The sequence below is a fragment of the Cucurbita maxima genome, unplaced genomic scaffold, assembly GCF_002738345.1.
Source record: "Cucurbita maxima cultivar Rimu unplaced genomic scaffold, Cmax_1.0 Cma_Scf00008, whole genome shotgun sequence".
Lineage (NCBI taxonomy): Eukaryota > Viridiplantae > Streptophyta > Magnoliopsida > Cucurbitales > Cucurbitaceae > Cucurbita > Cucurbita maxima.
This window is the reverse complement of record NW_019272024.1, coordinates 3,890,288-3,913,581: the sequence shown is the minus strand read 5'-3', so window position 1 is coordinate 3,913,581 and position 23,294 is coordinate 3,890,288. Positions and strand designations below refer to the sequence as shown.

The 23,294-nt window shown below is 36.9% G+C and overlaps 2 protein-coding genes across 2 annotated transcripts; both read right to left on the bottom strand.

Moving 5' to 3' along the window:
* Positions 1-3,704: 3,704 nt before the first annotated feature.
* LOC111482979 (L-type lectin-domain containing receptor kinase IX.1-like) lies at positions 3,705-6,595 on the bottom strand. The gene is made up of 2 exons (XM_023129038.1): positions 6,293-6,595; positions 3,705-5,522 (listed from the first exon to the last, which is right to left on the bottom strand). Exons 1-2 carry the CDS (start codon positions 6,557-6,559, stop codon positions 3,744-3,746), a joined length of 2,046 nt encoding a protein of 681 aa, XP_022984806.1. The 5' UTR covers positions 6,560-6,595; the 3' UTR covers positions 3,705-3,743.
* Positions 6,596-20,490: 13,895 nt separating this feature from the next.
* On the bottom strand, positions 20,491-22,402 carry LOC111483221 (transcription factor bHLH25-like). The gene is made up of 3 exons (XM_023129370.1): positions 22,041-22,402; positions 20,687-21,073; positions 20,491-20,571 (listed from the first exon to the last, which is right to left on the bottom strand). The coding sequence occupies exons 1-3, from the start codon at positions 22,368-22,370 to the stop codon at positions 20,491-20,493; spliced, it is 798 nt and encodes a 265-aa protein (XP_022985138.1). The 5' UTR covers positions 22,371-22,402.
* Positions 22,403-23,294: the final 892 nt, after the last annotated feature.

The following is a 23,294-nucleotide window of genomic DNA, read 5'->3' as shown; positions in this document are numbered from 1 at the left end:
ACAATCCTTATAAAGGTGTGGAAACCTTTCCCTAGTAGATGCGTTTTAAAACTGTGAGACTGACGAGATACATAACGGGCCAAAGTAGACAGCATCTACTAGCGGTAGACTTGGGCTGTTACAATTTGTAACGATCCATGTCCACGATTCAAAATCCAGATTCAGCAACTGTGTGCGATTACACTCTCCTTGCATTACTTACTTGTAGCTTCTAAGAGATAAGAGTCTATTCTCAGAGAACAACACAGATTCTTTTACCGTGCTTTGTTCTCACTCGCATGATTCTTAGTAAAATTCATAAGAGGTTACCCAATACACTATTAGTCCAAACAAAACAAGCTTAATTATGGAGTTACTATGATTAAGTCAAAAAAGAAAAAAAAAAATTGTAACTTGTTGACACAGACAACTAATTTCAATTTTTTTTTTTTTAAGTTTTCTTAATTATCATATTTTTAGAATTGCTTTCATTTAAACGTGGTCTCATTTCAATGATGTGACACATCCCAACCTAATATAGATTCAGAATCTTGTTGATATAGATACTAACTTTCTCTTCTTTCAAGTCTTTCTTAGCCATTATATTCTCATAATTACTTTCATTAGATGTAGTTTCAGTTCAATTATGGGACACATCTCCGTCGAACCCAGATTTTGAATCCTGGGCATAGATTGTTACAATATATCTAACAATTTTGTATCCTAAGAAATACGAGAGAAAAACTATTAAAATACTTCAAATATGTATACGAGAATACAAATTTTAGAATTCACGTCCAATACAGATACCGAGTAATGATAATGGATTGCGTTTTAAGGCTGTTTACTTGTGGGGGAAGGATTGAGGAGATGGATATGTTTACTAGGAAGTAACGTTTTGCTCAAAAACTGGAAAGATACCTTTCATGCAATTACCTTTAACGGTTGCTGTTTTTTTTTCTTTTTTGTTTTGTTGTGTTGTGTTGTGTTGGCTTCTTTTGTTCTTCATTACTCATTTCTCTCTCTCTTCACATTACTTATAGATATTAAAGTTGAATCAAAACAAGAAATAATGTAAAGGTAAGTATGAAAAGAATGGGATGGGGGTGGTGGAGAAACGTGGAATGGCGTAAGAATGCAGCCACTGTTGCTAAGAACAGCTAGGTAAGTGTGTGGGATTGTTGGAAGAAATAGAGATGAAGAGAAACATGTGATAGAGGTGTGTTTCATCCTTCCCCCCTCCCACGTTTCTCACCCATTTTCCATACTACGAACTTTAACGATATGTGCCAAAGTTTCGAATCATAATTCGAAATTTAGATTCGATACTTAATGATGGCTTCGATGTTCCTTTGTATCTACTGTGACATGACACGTTACTTACTTCTCGTTTCTAAGAATGGAAACTATTTCTATTGACTAACACAAATCCTTTTTGCATATTTAGTTACTACTTATAAGCTTGTTAGGAAAATTCTCACGAGATCACCCAACTTAGAATTGTTCTAAGGATAATAGACTTGATTTTGAAATTTCTATAGTTAAGCCAACAAGTAAGAAGGTGCACCGTATTGGTATTTGAATCACTAAATAAAATAATTGTGAGATCCCATGTAGGTTGGAGAGGGGAACGAAACATTCATTATAAGGGTGTGGAAATCTCTCCCTAGTAGATGTGTTTTAAAACTATGAGATTGACGGTGATATGTAACGGGCCAAAGCGAACAATATTTGCTAGCAGCGAGCTTGGGTTGTTACATATAGTATCAGATCCAGACACCTAGTGGTGTGCCAGCGAGAACGCTGGCCCCAAGGGGAGTGGATTGTGAGGTCTCACGTCGATTGGAGAGGAGAACGAAACATTTCTTATAAGGGTGTGGATTCGGTGACTGCTACAGCAGCGGCGAGTAAGGGAAACTGCTTATTAAGTCTTGCAATAAAAGCTCTTCCCAATGTGTAGAGGCGGCACAGGAAAACAGCTTATTAAGTCTTGCTCTATCCTACCTTACCTTATCATGAGTTAGCCCTATCCGGTTTTTGCATTTTCTGTATAATACTGCAGTGCTAATTACCCACATACCTTCTAAGGTAGGAAAGGCTAAGGCAATGCCTATTACCCACATACCTTCAGAGGATTAACTCCATCTTTCACAATGTGTTGAACAGGAAAATTCAATTGCCATAGGTTTGTGTGTGTTCTGACTCTATTTATTGGATTAAGTCACAACCTGCGCCTGAGACTAGTGAATGAGGTTACAGTAAAAGAAAAGAGAACGAATGAATAGAATATGCGAGAACGAGTGAAAGAGTGCGGGAGGTTTGAATGAGTGACTTCCTGTTTTTCAGTCAGTAAAGTAGATTGTCTTGACTCTCCCGTAAAGGATTTCATTCATTGTATACACGAATCATTTCTGGATTCTCACTCGAACTCCCTTCCCTGATTTCTAGATCCATCTCACATCAATAACTCGAATAGTGAAAGAAGAAATGAATTAGCTGCTTTGAAGATGGAACAGGAAGAGAAGCGACTGAACCGAAAGTCAATCCGAAACTGCTATCCTACCTAATAGGCTAGCGGGCAGAACGAGGAATTAAAGCTGCTATACCGAGGTTACTGTTCAAGTTTGAGAATAAAAAGGTGGAGTATATTTGATTGATGTTGATGCTATTAGAATTTCATATAAACAAATCATATTTTTATTTGATTTCTACCCTTACTTCTAACAATAACTTAATTTTACGAATAATTATTAGTTTGTTGATTTTTATTAATTAAAATTATTAAAACAATTATGACTAATATATGTTTAAATTTTAGTTTTTAAATTTATTTAGCTATATAATCAATCTTATTAATTATTCTCGAAGAAATTAAAAATAACATTAATATCAAATGACAATTAAATAGAGACCAAATGAATATGTCAAAACATATTAAAAGAAGTAAGGATAGCGGAACACCTCAAAGAAACAACATTAACATAGGATGAGTGCATCGAGGGAACGACCAACTTTTTTGCTATCAAAAGAAAGGAAGGATAAATTCAAGTGATCGCTTTGTGTAACAAGACTCGTGCCTAGAATTCGTATCAAGATTCAAAATTCAGATTAAACACCTAATGGCCCCGACACACCCCTGCGACATGGTTGCGTTACCTACTCCTCATTTCTAAGAGTGAAAACTATCTCCTAGATTGACACGAATTCTTTAAGCATATTTTGTCCTCATTCACATGTATTCTAGGAAAATTCACAAGCGATCACCAAAAATAAAATTGCTCCAAGCAAAACAGGTTTAACCATGAAGATTCTATGATTGAGCCAACAAGAAGGAAGGTACACATTGTTGGTATAGGTAGGAACTTTCATTTCTTTTAAGCATTTTTAGCCGTCCTATCCTTCGAACCGCTCTTATTTGGATGTGGTTTCGGTTCATAAGAGTCTAAACAATTACTCATATATATCTATAGTAAATAGTCTGTTAACGAATGCTTATATCTAGATCTTGTTGCAATATCGATTGCACTCATATATTTACGAACAAAAATAAATAGACACAAAGATTTACATAGTTTGAAAAAAAGAAATTCTTCACATCCATAAGTTGTAGACAATTACTATAATTGAAAGTGTTTACAAGTGTATCTCTTAAATCAATAATTTTCAAACCTGCCACAGTACAAAATACCATTTTAAGCATTTTTTTCTTCTTTACCTAACGATAAAAGAGAAAATTACAATAACTATCCGTAGCATAAATACTATTATTCTGGTTTTGGTAGTTTCAAAAGTGACACACCTGATCCTGAAGATTGCGTAGTGTAAGCCGAACAATTACTACACGAACATTGGCTTCTATCCACCGACGTTCTCGTCGATGTATACGAGAACTTACACAAATTCATCGGCGGTGCAAAGTACATCGGCACGGGCAACTTCGAGGGCAATGCAGGCAATGGAGCTTCAAAGTTTAGAACATTAATCACCTGTCTTATGGAGGGCCGGAACTTGAAGTCAGGATGGCAACACCATAATCCCACAACTATCAAAGCCTCCATTTGCTGCTCATCAAACTCCATTCCCAGTCTCTTATCAGCAGTTTCCAAGCCTTGTCCTCTGCCATACATCTCCCACACCCACTCTACAAGCCTCACCTGATCCGGTTCCGCCCTCGACTCCATGGGCCGCCGCCCACACGCAATCTCAAGAGCCACCACACCAAAACTGTAAACATCTGATTCCTTACTAGCCTTACCATCCGTCACACATTCAGGTGCAAGATATCCCATTGTCCCAGCCAGAACTGTCGTTTGTGAGCCAAGCTCATGGTCGACAAACCTCGCAAGGCCGAAATCGCCGAGCTTTGCATTGAAACTTAAGTCCAACATTACATTGCTTGACTTGATATCTCTATGCACCACACATTGTTCCCATTCTTCATGAAGATAAAGCAGAGCAGAAGCCAATCCTAATGCTATTTTGTTCCTAATTGACCAACTTAGCATGGTTTTACCTCTAAAGAGATGAGTATCCAAGCTACCATTAGGCATGAACTCATAAACCAAAAGAAACTCACCTTTTTCATGACACCAACCAAATAATTGAACAAGATTCCTATGTCTCAAACGACTAATGATCTTCACTTCAGAAATATACTCTTTTTTCCCCTGTTTTGAGCCTCTTGATACCCTCTTCACCGCTATTTCTATATTGGATTCTGTCAACAAACCCTTGTAGACACCTCCAAACCCTCCTTCTCCAAGCTTGCCGGCCTCATCAAAATTCTTTGTCGCTTGAGTTAATTCCCTATAAGTGAACCTTTTTGGGCCTGTTCCTCTCTCAAACTCATCATTTATAGAATCATCCATGTCTTCCATTTGCCTACTTGAGTGTTTGCTCCACCAAACAGCTCCCAACAAGCTCAACCCACATATCAAAAAGCCAAGCCCGACACCTAGGCCAATTCCCAAGCCAATGTTCTTGTTCTTATCCTCTTTTTTACCACCAATATCATCGCCCAATGTCGAGTTGAATGACCAAGAAATCATGTTATGAATTTGGAACCATTTGCCTGTGGCGGCGGAGAAACCAATTCTGACCCTTTCAGGCAACAAGGTTTTCAAGTCAATGACAGTTGAGATGCTGAAATTTCCTGTAAAAATTGGATCTTTAATGTAAGTTAGAAACACAGACAGGTTTTTAGTGGCGGAATTGTAAGTTATCCATGCATTGGCTGTTCTGTTGTCTTTCATGCTTGTGTTCCACATGAGATGAGTAGCAGATTGAATGGAATTGATATTGATTCCTATATGATTGTCACTTGGGTCCCAATTATCCTGTTTGCTGTCAAATTCAACGCCAAAAACTTGATTTTTAGAGGGATCGAAAGCAGAAGACGAGCTGAATAATCCAAGAAATCCCCCTGTTGAGTTAGTGGGTATTGTGGCCTCGTAAGGGACGATGAAGAAGGCGATTCCATCGCCAAATAAAGATTCATTAAGTGTGTTGATTCTGAAGGAGAAGTGGGTGGTGAAATCTGTAACCTGTCATGCAGGGGGATTTGTGTTTGTGATTAAGTTTAAATATCTCAAATATAGTGTTAAAAAGAACCAGGAATAGTAGTGAAATTGAAAGTTCGATCTTCATTAATATTCACAACGTTTAAATAGGATAGCATTCTAGTATCAGAGCTTTGGTGAATAATTTGAAGATGTTTATAACATAGTCTTGATATTGAACTATCGAGAATAGTTTGTCAACCACAGTTCTCGGTCTAGGAGAATGACAGGGAATATTTGTAGCCAATTCAAGACCGAGATTGAGATTAGGAGGCTAGTTGGTGACGAAATTGAGATTAGGAGGCTAGTTGGTGCGGAATCTAGATAGCTAGCCACAAACATATTGACAATGTATATGTTCTTGATTTTATTGTTGAGAGGAAAAATATTGATGATCTGCAGTGCTCAATCAAGAAAAATAACTATAGAGACTAGAGATTTAAACTTTTGAGATGATATATCTTGTGGAAGGTGATCCCAATTCATCCGTTGTCCTCTATTCCGATATCTGTTTCTCATTTTTAATCCCAATTCATCCCAATTCTAACTTTCAATCTCACTTATGTTTCTCATTTTTAATATGATATCAGACAAGGAGAATAGGAAGAATAGAAGAAAAGTGATAGAGATTGGAACAAAGGACGACCGATGCTATTCTATTTAAACGATGTGAACATCAATGAAAATCGAACTTTCAATCCTACTCATGTTTCTCATTCTTAACATATAGTTATATGTTATTGATCCTACATCACCTGTCCTGTGGAAGCATCCCATAGATGCACCGGCTGTGCGTAGGAAGCTCGACCGGAGCTCTCAGTAAGCGGGCCATCAGCTTGGTTCTTCGTGAGTTGAATAACGCCATTGCTGATGAAGCTGTCGCCTTCGAAGAACAAGTTGGGATTGTTTTGTTGGAAGTTGGGGAAGGTGAAGGAAAGTGAATCAACTTTGAAGAGAATTGGATAGAAGATCAAGAATTGCAGAGCTCCAAGAAAGAAGGAGGTTGAGTAGAAGATGGCCATGATTTACAGAGAGCAAAAGAGAGGATTTTGGGGCAGTGGGTTAACCAAAATGGTGCCTTTGGAATCAAAAGGATGGTTAAATATAAAACTTCGGAAGAATACAGGTGGGGTCAAGGTCGAGCGACAGTGGGAGATGAGTCTCATATTGACGAGAATATCCTAAGTTTATAACTAAGAAACACTATCTCTATTCGTATTTGTCCTTTTAGAAAAATCACAAATAAAATAACAGTAGACAATATCATATCATTATGAACAATCGTGTCTATATACATACAAAAATTTTGACCTTTTTTTAAATTTTTTTTGAATATTTTGTTTTTTATAATATGTTGCCTTGTGGTTGGATTTAACTAAAAAGAATGAACAATAAATAAATAAATAAATAAAAATACTAATTAGTTTGTTTTGTGTTAAATATGTGGGATTTTAATATGGCCGGCCAAAGAGCTCTTTCCATTTGTATGCATATTTAAAAATATAGATGGCTTTGTTAATTTTTTTTTAATATATAGTTTTAGCTTTATTTAAATTAATATTTCTTCTTATATTCAATTTAATTTTGCAAAATATCTAATGTTATAAGATTAATTCATATTATATCGGTATCAATTATATATAAAAAGTATAGTGGGCGAGAATGCTGAAAGAAAATATAATTTCATCTCCAGTTTTGTTTAAGTAATTAAAAGAAAAAAATTCCAGGATTCTACACCGGGACAGATAGCGCCACATCTAAACCTTAAAATGAATATATATATATATATATATATATAAACCTAAAACACTTCCACGTGTATACGTGTGAAATAGATTGATGAGACATTTTTAATGGTTGTATTTGCAGACCTTTGAAAATTTCAATCCATTGTGTTAAAGACACAAGGCATAGTCTTGTTAATAATCAAGAATAATTTATTAAAGACTTGCATATGTCCAATAATTATTCTAATAGATTCTATGATGTAGTGTCTCAACCCAAGATATTGGACATTAGCTAAGATGTAAAGTTCATTAGAATCACGACACCAACCCATAGTGAGTTTATGATAGTCAGAGTCAAAAGTTTTCCTAAAAGTTGAGATAACCATAGCATTAGGTCCCAACTCAGTAGAGCTCAATGAAAAGTATGTAGCAACCTATTAGGGATTGGATGCAACGAAAACTACAAGGAAAAGGTTGTGTTAACCTATTAGGGATTAGATGCAATGAAAATCTACGAGTAGACTACTTACGGAATATTGTTATATTCGTCTAGTTTTACATTCTTTTCATGTGTTCTATTATTGTTGGTTCAGAAAGGGGAGCGTTCAAGAGCTACGCAATTACAGAATGGGTCGTTTTGAGGCCAATCTAGTCTATTTATTTTGGAGTCTTTTATATTTTGTTCAAAATTGTACCCCAAATCTATTTCCATTTGTAATAAACTCGAATAACAACGACGGTAGGATCATTAATCTTTCGTCTTTCGAGCAGAAAAAGCCACACAAGTTAAGAGTATTAGGGGCAATACCAATGAGATAAGCCCTTGTAGGTGGCAGTGTTTGTCACATGACCCCAAATACATTAAATGCCATTCATCCCATTGCTTTTGGAGTCCTTTCTTCCTTGGATTCCTTTTTATTAACGCACATGTATTCTTATCTACTCAGGTCATAGATGGGGCGGAAGAAGGGTGGTTTGGTGCTGGCAATGGTAGCCATGATGCTTATAATGCTATCAGTGAGTGGCATTGAAGATGAACTCATTTAACTTCCTTCAGAATTGGAACAAAATGAAGGTGCAGGAGGAAGGTGTCCCTCCGGCTCTTGCAGCTCGCATGCTGATTGTGGCTCCTGCAGATGCAAAGTAGTCTTCACTACACCTTTTCTCTATGCTAAATGTGTTTGAATATCATATCTATTCTTAGTTTTCCTTCTCTATGTTCTAAGGAATAACAACTTTCTTTTGCATCATATCATAAACTTGTTTCAGAATAAAGATATAATGGAAATAATGATATACTTTCCGTCCTCGAACTTGTACGACAGTGTGATGGTTGGGGAAGATAACGAAACATTCTTTAGAAACAATACTGAATCGACAAAGCTATTTGCATTGGTAACACTTTACAACATCAAATCCTAAGTATAAAGGTCATCATTCAAGCACTAAATACGGGTTAAGAGGATCATACTCATTCGTGCTTTATAGGTGAGTCCAAATGTAACGGCCCAAGCCCACCGCTATTAGATATTGTCTTCTTTAAACTTTCCCTTTCGAATTTTCTATCATTGCGAGATCTCACATTAGTTGGAGAGGGAAACAAAATATTTCTTATAAGGATATGAAAACTTTTCCTTAATGGAAGCATTTTAAAATTTTGAGGGGAAGCTCGAAAGAGAAAGCTCAAAAAAGAAAATCGGCTTCTTTTTCATCACAGTTGGGCTCACCCGCACAATACGAACAGATATATCAACTAGTTCTTCGGGAACCTCAACTTCATCCAGCAAAAGGAGCATTGCATTCTTCTATTTCCTTACAGCCCTACTACTGTAATAAAAATCACCTATAGAAATTTAAATTGATGCAATTATTTTTTTATTGAATTAGTCTACTTATAACAACCCTAAAATTTTACCTATTCATTCTAAGGTCATTATTATAAGGTCATTATTATACCTTGAAATGCGGAATATACATTAAATGGACCCTATTTATAAATGCGACTTACACTCGCCTTTTAATACCTCGTGAAAGAGATAAGATTACAAGGGAAAAAGAAACGAATATTATTGAAATAAAGGAAAAGGAACCAAAACCGAAATGAATGTTTTAATTCTACTCTATGGTTTATTATGCAAATACAACTCAACCTATACTAACCTATACTAGTGATGCAAAACGAATTCAAACTAGACTATGAAATGGAAAAACAACTACCCTATGCATGTGCCATGGTCCCAGGGTGTACGAAGTCGCCGTCGTTGTCACATGGGTGTCTTGCCCTTATCTGCAAAAGTAAAGTAGCACGATGCTTGAGTATTTCTAGAATACTCAGTAAGTGACCCCCTATTGGGGTTATGCAACAATCACATGCAATGAAATGATTGGACCTATCGTTCGTTTCGTTTCATTTCATTTCATTTTCCCTACGGTGCAATCCTAACGGGTAATCGTGGACGTGTACCATATACTCTACACACAGCCCATGCGTGCGAGTATGGGCTCACCCAGCTAGTTCGCACACCGCTGGGCCACTGTTCTTATCCGATAGGCATACTCTGGGAGCACCTTATGCCGGGACCCATTAAAACTAGAACCGTCACGGGCGCTATGCAATGCATAACGATCGTTGTTCTGCCATTGGATGTACTCGTCCGTACCCTCGTGATGGGATGGGGGTATCCCTCCAGATGCATGAACACACATAATGCATGAGGTCCCCCTATTTCTACATTTATCTTTAATCATAACCCCCCTCCGTCACATTCCATGCTTCATGTCATCTCATTTTCAATTCACATTTCATACACATTTCTATCGGGGTTATAATTCCAAGCAGTTTACTGTGTTTCATGTCATACAATTCATGTTGTTCACATTCACATATTTCATATAAACATGCCATAATCATTCAAGGACCACATATCATCACATGCATAACATATCACATCAAACTAAGCAGCATACATAGCATACATTCACGTTCACATGATTTCATACTTAAGCACATTAAACTAGCATACAACTTAATGACATGTGCAAATCCACGGGCACGTGCCAGTATAAAGTAAATAATGCGTAGCCTACGACAGGTGAGCCACTTATTTGGTAGGCCTTAGCCGAAGTACTTCTAAAATATAACGTAAGCTCCTAGCTCCTCGTGTATGCTTCCGTTGGTGGTTGGTTCCTATTAGTTCATTCGTCACTTTCGTTAGTATTTCACAAATATAATTAATTCCCAACTCGAATTTGTGAAATATGACCTTAAAATGTTCTATTTTACCTTAAACACGGCCGAAACTAAGTCTGGGAGGGTCAAAACAGTGACAAACTGGCTGGAAATAGGTTTTCGAGCCGAATAAGCCGCCGGAGCTGAGAAGTCGCCTGAGCTGAGGGAAGCCGCGTTGCAGACGTTCCACGTGGCACAATAAGAGAGCGACGCGTGTGCAGGGGGGTCTCGGGTCGAGGCGCGGGTTATAGGATCGCTCACGGGTCTCGGGCCGTTCGCGGGTGATGGGGCGTGCGCGGTGATGGGCCGTTCACGGGTGAAGGAAAGAAATGCAGGCGGGCTGGCTTATGTGGTTTGGGCCGCGGGAACTGTCAGGATCTGGGCCGACCTAAGGGAACTGGATTTGGTTCGGGTTGCGGGGGCCGGACTTTGTCCTCTTCGCCCGACTGCCTGCACGTTTTTCCGGCGACCTTTCTCTCTCCTCAATAACGTCGTCCCCACATCCTTTTTCCCTCTTTTTTCTCCGTTACCGAGTCTCTTCTTCACCCTAACCCCGTTTTTGGTACAAATTTCGTTTGTAAGGGCCTCACACTCCCAGATCTGGAGAAGTTCGGAAGTCCGATGTTCCGTCTTCCTTGCCGACGGTGTTCAACGTAAAGGATTTGTCTAAAATCTACTCGATGTGTGTGAAGGGTTCTGGGATTACTTTTGTGGTGTAAAATGGAGGTTTTGACGTCGATCTCGTATAGTTCGGCTTCGCCGGAGTTTCGTTGGGATTTTCTGTTCCTTCTCGTTCTTTCACTGTTTTCGTTCTTTGCAGGTCATTTCAGGGTGGCTGAAGGTCTGGGACGAGTTCTATGGCATCCCAGCCTTCGACCGCCCTTTGTGGGTCGTGTGGGAGCCGAAAACTCGACCCCCTTTTTTTTCGATTTCGTTACACTATGGCTATCATTTATTATGTATAAGGTTTAATCAAGATATCAATTTCAGATCAATCTGCTAACTAGCTCCTTAGTTGACGGTCTCTAAACACTTCTTTACATAAATATTCGGGTGAGCGCGTGAAGGCACGTATGGTGGTGCGTGAGGTTAGTTTTCGGCCTGTTCGACCGTTTTTCGCTCCAATTTTGATACTAACTTTATTATGACTTGAATTAGGACCTACCAAAGAAATTTTATAAATTTTGGAGTCTTTAACATGCAAAAAGCTAGTTTGGAAAGACACACATCATCCAAGTAACCACACCGATTTTAGGAAGTAATACTTGTAGTGGTCGCTTGGTAACTCATCATGCCAGTAAAACCAAACCTTATGCGATTAGATTCAATATGACCGGAACCTAGGACGATTGGATAAACAAATAGTCACACTCGGTATTGGCATGATTGAATTACTCCTCGCATGATGCAATGGATTGTTTACTACTGCTTCTAAATAACCGTGTTGATATGAAGGATGAAAATTTGTTTATCTTCGCTCCTAGTGTTTGATGGATGTTATCATCCCTTTGAGCATGTGTAACGGTATGCATGACTGCTTGTACATAGACTCCAAGTAATTGAAGGTGTGATTCTCCTTATAGGGAATAAGTAGTAGAAATAGTTAAGACTAGGGCGAAAGTGTTTGTTTGGCTAGACTATAACCTAGGATGGAATGCCTCTAGTAGACCGAGCGCATTAGGATTTTGAAAGACAATTAGAGAGTGTGGTCCAAATGCTCTTGACTGATCTAGACTAGAAGAGTCGGAACTACGGAACTTGGAGACATAAATCTATGTCAAGACAATCAAACCACCCTAAAGATCTAGAAGACTGCCACAACAACCCTAGAAAAAATTAAGATAGCTTCCTAGGTCGATAACAGCCAATACAGTGTCAGCGGAGCTTCCACATCCCTACATAGTGGATCTGCTCTATGAGTGGCTGATGATCATGCAGGTAGGCAGCAGAGTTGGTACATACAGGGGTAGTGCCCTTGACCTTAAGCAACTACATGGCATGTAGGATGGGTATGTCAGCTACCTCTCATGAATGACGAGCAGGCTAGCACTCACCATTTGTCCCCGTGTTTGTTAAGGAGAGTTCTTTGAGGTAACGCCTCAACATAGGACACTAGTTACCACTATGTATGCTAAGTTAACTACCTAAATTGTGCAGAGAACTAGCATTACACCTAGAGCCTAGAGTAAAGTTTATGGTCTCCTACTAGGTTAAGGATGTGCGATGAAAATCTACAAGTAGGTTGCTTTCTAGTATATTTATATACTACTCCCTTTCCCTATTCTCTTTTCCGATTTTTGTAAGCTGTCGATTGAGGTGGAAGAGCATTTTAAAACTGTGCGGTCACATGGGGAGACGTTGTTGAATACAAACTAAAACGAGAAATAGAAAAACCCCAAAGACAGAGAGAAAAAGAGAGGATAATGACAGTCATTGTCAAAGTTATAAGAATAGCTAAGGGTGTCGTAGTGGAAGGTAAAAAGGCTTGGAGGCAAAAACTCAGCCGCCACTCTTCAGCCACCTTTTCAAATAACAAAAACTAGAAAACAAAACATTGCCGTGATCAAATCTAGGATGGTAAAATAAGATGAAACATAACTATCCTAACACCAGTTCCATGATCTTCACGCGTCGTCTCCCTCATCTGTATAGGGATGTCTTGCCTTTACCTGAAATATAAGAGTAACACATAGGTTGAGTAATTTAAGAAATACTCGGTAAACTCAACTATTAGGTTGTGAAATGCAAACACACGCAATATGATAAGGCCTATCATTTAAAACATCATTTTATTATCTTAGGTGGCTTTCCAGTCTGAGCTAAGTTGGAGGTGTAATACTTCTCTACACACGACCTACACGTGCGAATATGAGCTTACCAAGCGGGTTCACACACCCCTGGGCCTGCTGGTCAGGCTAGCACTCGTTGATGGGTTGTTGTCGGACACCCTGAGGGAATAGCGACCGTCATAGCATTATGGTAAACATGATGGTCATTTTAGTTCATAGTATACGAGTCCATACACACCATAATGAAGAAGTATCCCGATGCATGTGAACAATTTAGGTCAAGAGTCATCAACATTAAACAATTAATTTGATTAAACAAGTATACTTTAGGGTTAAATTTAGAAAGGAAAAAAAAAAAAAAAACCAACCCCCTCAATCTGAGTAAACCCTAAACCCTAAACCCTAACCCTAAACTAGAAGAGTATAAAACATATCACTCATTCATAATAACAAAATATAAACGAACCAATGATAGAAACATAGAAATTTTAGTTGTTTGAGTAAAGATTCTACGTGAGTGTAGAGAGTGATACCCAAAGCTACCCAGACCATGTAGGTAACCTGATAGCTGGCAAGCATATGGAGTTGTTCCTCCAAACTTGTAGCGATAAACGGAAGGTCTACCAGTTAACTTTTCACAAATGATGTTTAGACCATCAAATATCATATTATCCTAGTAGATTCTATGAGGTAGTGTCTCAACCCAAAATATTGGTCATATGATAGCTAATTAAATCAAAAGAACACTAAATTTAGTTCACATGAAACTGAGATACAAAGTCCATTAGAACCAAGACATCGGCGGTACCAAAAATAAGTGAACCACCTCTAGACCCATAGTGAGTTTGTGCAGGTCATAGTCGAGGCCTTTTCAAAAGTGGGTTTGTGATGGTTCGACACAAAACCTTCCTAAAAATTTAGATAGCCCTAGAATTAGGTCCTAACTTGCTAGAGCTCAAAGAAAGGTATGTGGTAACCTATTAAGGATTGGATGCAATGAAAACCTTCTGTAGTAACCTATTAGAGATTTGATGCAATGAAAACTTACGAGGAGAGTACTTATTAAATATTTTTATACTCATCCAATTTTACATTTCTTTTCATGTGTTTCAAGATTGTCGATTCAGGTGGAGGAGAGTTCAAGAGCTACATAATTACCGAGAGGATTGGAAAGTCAAATCTAGTCTATAAATTTTGGGGTCTTTTATATTTTCTTCAAAATTGTATCCCAAGCAGTGAAGGGATGGATGAGGATAGGCATGGTGTGGATGGCACAAGTTAGCGTAAGAGAGGCAGTACCAATCTGTAAGCCCTTGTCGGGTGGCAGTGTTTTTCACATGCAAAAAAGAACCCAAAATGGCGTCTTGGGCGACCCATATACATTAAATGCCATCTATCCCGGTATGATATTATATACTTTGAACATAAATTCTCATATTTAGGTTTTAGGGTTCCTCCAAATGACCTCAAACTAATTAAGATGTATTCCTTATTTAACTCAGGATCATTTCTTAAGTTGGCCAACTCGAGACTCCCTCCTTTGATATTAATGCACACCAAACATCTTATATCTCGTTTTTCGTGTATTCTTATCTACTCCACTCGGTACTCCGCTTGTGCTATATAAGAAGCAGAGTTGAGGAAAGGTATGAGAAGAAACATATCAAGCCAGAGAGAGAGAGAGAAGTCATAGATGGGGCGGAAGAAGGCTGGTTTAGTGTTGGCAATGGTAGCCATGATGCTTATAATGCTATCAGTGAGTGGCATTGAAGATGAACTCATTCAACTTCCTTTAGAATTGGAACAAAATGAAGGTGCAGAAAGGTTCTTGGATGGCCTGTCGAGAAAAATGTTTAAAGTCCTCGGATCGAGTATGGGAAGGTGTCCCTTCGGCTTTTGCATCAGGGATTCTGCTTGTGGCCGCAACTGCGAATGCAGAATAGTCTCCACTTCACCCTTTCTCTATTCTACATGTTTTGCAAAATGATATCTAGCACCACTCCTACTCCTACTCCTTCCACTTATTATGTCACCACCTTCTTAGTCTTCCTTCTCTATGTTCTAATGAATAACTCTCTTCTTTTGTTCCATTCCTAGTTTTGGATGCATTATGTCATAAACTTGTTTCAAAATAAAGATATAATGGGAAGAATGATATACTCTCGATTCTCGAGCAACATATCTCACATTAGTTATAGAGGAGAACTAAGCATTTTTTATAAAGGTGTTGAAGAACAAGTGGATGATGTTTTATGGACAAAAGTGTCTTGTATTCTTTTCTCGATTGATTTTAATAAAGTGTGTGAATGTTTTTTCTTCATCTACTTAAGGAAGACGAAAGAACTTCGCCATTCGAAGTGAAAAAAACAGATTCAGGCTTTTGATTTTGAAGAAAATGAAAAGCATCTTATAGAACAAGGGTTTCCTTATATTATGATATTCTAGTTCTAGGAATGAGGGTAACACTATTTACAGGGCTTCTCGAGCTCTTCGTGCAATTCCCAATTTCTTATTTATAAATAAGATCAAGGAGGAAGATATCACACATTATCTTTCGAACCCTTTAACAAAAGAAGGTTTTGATCGTCAGAATTGACCTTTAAAACCAGGTTATCTTGTTCTGTTCCTAATGGATTGAACAGAGAAGGAACAGAGTTGTGTTCAATATCATGCTCATCTCTTATGCAGAAATATAATTCTTAAAAGAAAACATTATCTATAGTATAAGTGTAAAAAATATTTAAAACATCATCTTCTCTAGAAAACACAATCACAGTCCCAAGTCTTTAAATACTAAAGACTGAGATTTAGTGAAAATAAAAACAAATACAAAATAATTTTAAACGATGAAATGCAAAACAACAACCTATTCTAACTTAACACTATAAATTTAAATGAGTCTAACCTGTGCACTATGCACGTGGCACAGTCTTTGTTCACGATGCTGCCGTCCTCCGTACATATGCACCTTGCCTTTACCTAAAAATGATGTGGCACACGGCATGAGTATTTCAAAGAATACTCCATAAATGGCCCCACTATAGGGGGCCATACAAATGCAAACACATGCAATCATGCTCTTGGGACTTGCACACCTCCTGGATGTATAGTACTTCCCTATCTCTATCTCATCTAGGAGTGGCCTCTAGTCTCTGACTACTATGGGTGTATAGCACTTCCCTACACATAACCCACACATGCGAGTGTGAATCTCCAGGGGACTTGCACACCCCCTGGACCCTCTCTAGTAAAGCTACTCTGTAGCGACGTCCGGAGGTCAGCGAAACCCCTGGTGTCATGCTCCCCAAGAACACTCTCATCATCATACTGTGTGTGTTTGCACTCATCATCTCTAGTGGAAGTATCCTTATTCTTATGAACATACAACATACATGAGGTCTTTCTAATTTCATCTTATCATCTCTTCTAACACAATCCTCTTTGTTACATTGAGTAAAACATGCTCGTTGGATATTTATATTAATATCATTTTCATGCTCTTAGGACTGTGTTCTATGTCGATCTATCGACATGATGCAATATGACCCTCATCATCATATAGCATGCTTTATATGGAAAATATCAACATATTAAGACAAGCGTCATGCAATCACCATACTCATTATATCGCCATAAAGTGCATTAAGCATATCAAGTACGTCATACATCAAAATATATATATTACGCATATCATCATGTATCATAACTCATATATCATCGTATACTAGTATACGACATCATACGATACAACTCATACATCATAGATTATAACTCATACAATTTGTCCTTAATAAATATTCGATTTTGTCCTTTACATCCAAGTCAACCTATGATATCAATTTCAAGTTTCATTCTCTATATTTTATAATAATCCAGTGTTAGACTTTATGGAGTATCGGTCTTAGAATATATATAATTTTTAAGGATTTCATTTTCTATTATTACTAATGTTTTCTAGAAGATATAGCTATGTTATATAAAAGAATTTGATGCATTTATTTTATGTTACATAATTCTCTACTTTCTTAATCGGTGATATTTCAAACTCCAGTTCCTTCTCTATGACCTATCTTGTAATTCTTATTCTTAAAAATCAAGTTCCGCAAACACATGCAACATGGTGAAGACTTATCATTGATAACATCATTTCATTCACTTGGGCGGCTTTCTTGTCTGGGGTAAGTTGGATGTGTAGTACTTCTCTACACGCAACCCACATGCAACAAGTGGGTTTGCACGCCTCTAGGCCTGTTGGTTAGGCTAACACTAGCTGATAGGCGGTTGTCAGACACTCGGAGGGAATAGCAATCGTCGTAGCATCATGGTAAACATGATGGCCATTTTAGTCTCATATTGTACGAGTCCATATGCATCATAATGGGGAAGTATCCCGATGCACGTGAACATACAATTATGCATGAGGTCCCCATACTTTCCATCATGGCGTAATAAATAATGCAAGACAATCTTCATTCTTTCATCAGATAATTATGTGTACATAGTTCTTATACATCATTTCATAGACAGGTTATGCATCATAGATTTTCTTATTTCAAAACATATCATGACATGTCATAGTATATTATCGCCTAACATAACATATCAGAGTACGCATGACTTGCTATAACATATCATGGACTAACATAACATATCATAGTACATCATTTTCTGATTTGGAGCCGTAAAAAAATATATTCTCCAACTGGCTTCGAACTGTTCGAACCGTTAACTTCTCACTTTCTCAATCCAACTAACATGTGACAAGTTTCATTTTTTTTTTCTTCTTTAATTTTGGGTTATTACCGTTGTTACTAATATGTCTAGACTAGTGTGCCCGCCTAAAATCATTTAAAAATAAACTCACTTTAAATGTTGTCCAAGTTCGTAAATGTATTTGAAACCTAATAATAACATCATAAAATAACATAGTTGAAAATTAACATCTCTTATCAAAGTTTTAAAATTGATGATGTTGACTTGTCCTAACCCAAGGACTATGACTTAAATACCGTCCATAACTATCATGACTTTGTTTTCACGGCCTCCTCAACTGATGTTGTCATCCATACATGACAACCTTATTTTTACTTTGTTGGCCTAAGTTGAAGTCGTTAAATTTTTTGAGTCGATGTTCCTTTGATCGTGCTCGTCAAAGTTCGGTAAATTGAGTTTGATTGAATGTATTCTATAGTCATTTTGTTAACAAATATATTAGAAATAGAAATGATTAGGTATGAAAATCAAAGCATCACACTCAACGAGTAATTCATAGTTGAGTTTAAAATAAAACAAAAACACAGAGTTTTATATTGTTTGTTTGTGGTTCAAAGATCCCTTTCCTAGTGATTACCAAAATCAAAGCCAGTCTCTATCAGCATTGGAATTAAGTTCAACCTATATTACATTAGGGGCCGGCAACAACCATCTGGCCCATCATGTTCTTGTCCACCTAACTGGATCCAAATTGGTTGGACTCTAATCAATGTTGCAATCTCTTATTCTTAATTAATTTTCATTTACTCACTCATTCAACGTCATAGATGTTAGACGAACACGACTCTCCACAATAGTATGATATTGTCCACTTTGAGCATAAGCTCTCATGACTTTGTTTTGGGCTTCCCAAAAGGCCTCATGCCAATGGAGAGTGTATTCTTACATTATAAACCCATGACCATTCCCTAAATTAACCAATGTGGGACTTTCATCATCCACCAAAAGGCCTCATGCCAATGGAGAGTGTATTCTTACATTATAAACCCATGACCATTCCCTAAATTAACCAATGTGGGACTTTCATCATCCAACACCTCCCCTCGAACAAAGCACGCCTCCCCTTAATCAAGGCTCGACTCCTTTGAAGTCTTAGTCATTTTTGACTGCCTTCGTACCTTCGAGGAGGCTTGACTCCTTTTGGAGTCCTTTGTTCGACATTTAAGGATTTGTCAATCTATTGACACAGCTAAGTTTAGGGCATGGCTCTGATACCATGTTAGACGAACACGACTCTCCACAATGGTATGATATTGTCCACTTTGAGCATAAGCTCTCATGGCTTTGCTTTGGGCTTCCCAAAAGGCCTCATGCCAATGGAGAGTGTATTCTTAGATTATAAACCCATGATCATTCCCTAAATTAACCGATGTGGGACTTTCATCATCCAACACCTCCCCTCGAACAAAGCACGCCTCCCCTTAATCGAGGCTCGACTCCTTTGAAGTCTTAGTCATTTTTGACTGCCTTCGTACCTTCGAGGAGGCTTGACTCCTTTTGGAGTCCTTTGTTCGACATTTAAGGATTTGTCAATCTATTGACACAGCTAAGTTTAGGGCATGGCTCTGATACCATGTTAGACGAACACGACTCTCCACAATGGTATGATATTGTCCACTTTGAGCATAAGCTCTCATGGCTTTGCTTTGGGCTTCCCAAAAGGCCTCATGCCAATGGAGAGTGTATTCTTACATTATAAACCCATGATCATTCCCTAAATTAACCAATGTGGGACTTTCATCATCCAACAGGACTTTCCCAAAACGCCTCATACTCACTCATTCAACGTCATAGAAATCTTAATAAACTCGTTAAATTCATTAGGATAAAGTCTGGCCTAAACTTATGCACGATTTGATAGAGATGTCCATTTTATCGGTAGGGATCCATCATGAACCGGAAATGAATTTCCTATTTAGATGAAGAATAAGGAATGAAGTAGGGAAGGGAACATTCTTTTCTCGTTAGATAAATGGGACCCGCTTAATATAAATATATTTTCCGTCCCTTTCTCCATCCCCACTTATTTAAAGATTTATAATATGTCCCCGTCTTACATGGTGAGTTAATTTTGGATAAGTTTAGAATAATGTAAATACTAAATTGATGATGTTAGTGACAAGAACATATTCTACATATTTATCGAAAGGTTTTATAATATGTCCGTTAATTTTTTTAAAAAATAATTATAAACATAGACCAATTATTTAACGAATTATTTAATTATTTATGTATTATTAAAAAATTGAAAAAAAATGATCTCTAATTATTAGAACAAACATCAACGTAAGGATGCAAAAACAAGTGAAGTGAAGATTTGAGTATGATCTAGAATATTATTTAAATCCTTTAGATATAATCCGATCTTTACAAAACACAAATAAAGATTCAAAGCTAGAATTTCAAAAAAATTTATTAGTGTCTCGATCTGATTGTTATGTTGTTATGAACTTGACTAATTCATCTTCTAACTTTCGTATGAGCTCTTTTGAGTCTATAAATGAGTTCGAATTTCTCTGCAACGAAAGAGAATATATTCATAATTAGATCGAATCATTTTGAATATTGAAAAAAAATGGTAATTGATATGGAAATGGAATTGATTGAATAAGAGATGGTGTTAGAAGGAACCTGAAGAAGAAAAACCATGTATTGGGTTGAGCTGCCAAAGGGGAAGACATTGGCATTAATGATCCTAAAATTCAGCTTCTCCATTTCCTCTAATAACCTCGCCAACAAACCCTCATGTTTCTCACAGTGGATTCGAACAAGAACATGTTTGTCTGAGATTTTGGCTTCGATTTCCACTAGTTTTTGGTCGGAAAATCTAGTTTTGTGATTCTGTTCTTCCCCATCAATGTCATCACAATCATTCATATTGTTACATAAATGGGATTTCTTTATCAAAATGGCTGATTCAATGTTGCTGTTCTTGCCCATTTCCTCTAGGGATTCCACACGTTCTTGTAGCTGTTTTATGTACTTGATTGCATCTCCTAGAATTGAGGCTTTATCCATCTGCAACACAAAGAATCTATCTGTGAATGTTTGATTAATCCACCACACCTAAATGGTGTGAAAGTTATCTTATTTATAATCAAATAAATTACAAGGATATGGAAATAGTAATAAATGAAAATAACAATAAATGGAAAGATACCTATGATAATAAGGCAAATATTAGATATTTGCCTTATAATAAAATATCAAATATAATATATATGGTAAACTATAATTTATTACTAAATATCCTTAACACTATCATCACTGCTCGTCGTAATAATATGATATTGTTTGTTTTAAGCATAAATTCTCATGATTTTCCCTTAAAGACCTCGTACCATGATCATTTTTTAAATTAGCTAATGTGGGATTCTTTCTCAACAATTCTCCGCTCAAACAAAATAAACATAGAGCCTACCCTAAGGCCTATGGATCCCTCAAAAGTCTTCCCTTAATCGAGACTCGACTTCTTCTTTAGAGCCCTCAAGCAAAGTACACCTTATGCTCGACACTTTAGTCACTTTTGACTACACTTCCGAAGCTCACAATTCTTTATTCGACATTTGAGGATTCTATTGATATGACTAAGCTAAGGGCATGGTCATGAATTTATAAGTAAGAAATTACGACTCTCCACAATGATATTGAGAATGTTTGCTTAATTCACCCCACTTAAAATGACGTGGGAAAGTTCTCTATTTATAATCAAATAAATTACAATCATATGAAAATAATAATAAGGGAAAGAACAATAAATGAAAAGATATTGAGTTATAATAAAATATCAAATATGATATATACGGTAAATTATAATTTAGTATTAAATATTTTTAACGGATATATCTACTCTGAACCTAATGATCTTGAATTTATAAATAAGAAATACATCTCTATAAGTAAGAAACCTTTTATTATGAAAACAGTGGATGATCGTGGTTGGTAACATGCGTAATTAAACATAAAATTATTATAATTTGGGTACCTTCTTAAGGCCAGGTAAGAGGGCTGAAAGAGCAATGAATCTCTGGCTGAGTTTCTCCCGGCGTTTCCTCTCAGCCAGAACGTGATCTTTAGCACGCGGCGGATTTCTACCTACATTAACCAACGGCCAAATCTCAGCCGCTGCCGCCACCGGACAAAACTTACCCTCCTGAAATAAGATCATCTGAGACGATGAAGACGCCAGGGCTGCCGAGCCACCGTAAGACCGCCAGTGGTTGAATAATGGAGGTGAATCGGAGGTGGGGGTGGCGTTGAATAATTGATACTGATCATGAAATAGCAACGATGAATCTTGTTCTTCTTCCATCATTCACGATTGCCAAATCTTTTACCTTCTATAAGGCAAGTGCCTTAGTTGAATGAATATTAATATGCTCGAGTCGCACGTGTGAATGTGAACTGCCTACGATGGCTTATATATATATATATATATATTTGGGTGTTCATATTGAAATTTTTGGTGAAGTCGCTTTCACTTTGTCAAAGAGAGTTGAGTTGTAGGAAATGGGAGTGGTCTCGCCACCGTCTACACCCATTTTTTTATTTGGCATGTCATTGTTTGTGTGCCAAAGTCCACTTCTTTCAACATTTTGTTCTTAATTAATTTCGACCCACCCAATTTAAATGGACCATATCGAGAGTCGAGAGTCGAAAAAGAGAAGAGAGTAGAAAGAGATTTCTTTTTAGTAGATAAACAGTGTTGGGATAGAAATTACATTCCCCTTCCCGATCTAATCCAATTCGTGTCCTACCCCATTTTGCTTGGGGAGTGTTAAGGATATTTAGTAATAAATTATAGTTTACCATATATATTTGATATTTTATTATAAGGCAAATATCTAATATTTGCCTTATTATCCTAAGTATATTTCCATTTATTGTTATTTCCATTTATTACTATTTTCATATCCTTGTAATTTATTTGATTATAAATAAGATAACTTTCACACCATTTAGGTGTGATGGATTAATCAAACATTCACCGAGAGGATATAAGATTAAAATTTGAATTTTTAGAAATTAGTTTGAATTTATTAATTTTTTTTAAGAAGTTATATTTAAAATTGAAACTAGCAAAAATAAATGGAGAATGGAAAATGAATTAGAAAATTGAGATGAGAATAGATATAAATTATATTTATCGTCCCGTGCCACCATACTCATTTATAGAATGTATATATATATATATATATATATATATATATATATATATATATATATATATATATATATA

Bases quoted from the DNA above. Each gene is read 5' to 3' on its own strand.
- LOC111482979 (XM_023129038.1), bottom strand. From the start codon at position 6,559: ATGGCCATCTTCTACTCAACCTCCTTCTTTCTTGGAGCTCTGCAATTC. The intron at 5,523-6,292 runs GTGATGTAGGAT...CCTGCATGACAG, and splicing joins GGGATGCTTCCACAGGACAG to GTTACAGATTTCACCACCCA.
- LOC111483221 (XM_023129370.1), bottom strand. From the start codon at position 22,370: ATGATGGAAGAAGAACAAGATTCATCGTTGCTATTTCATGATCAGTAT. The intron at 21,074-22,040 runs GTACCCAAATTA...TTTGTGTTGCAG, and splicing joins TCTTACCTGGCCTTAAGAAG to ATGGATAAAGCCTCAATTCT. The intron at 20,572-20,686 runs GTTCCTTCTAAC...CTTTCGTTGCAG, and splicing joins ACATGGTTTTTCTTCTTCAG to AGAAATTCGAACTCATTTAT.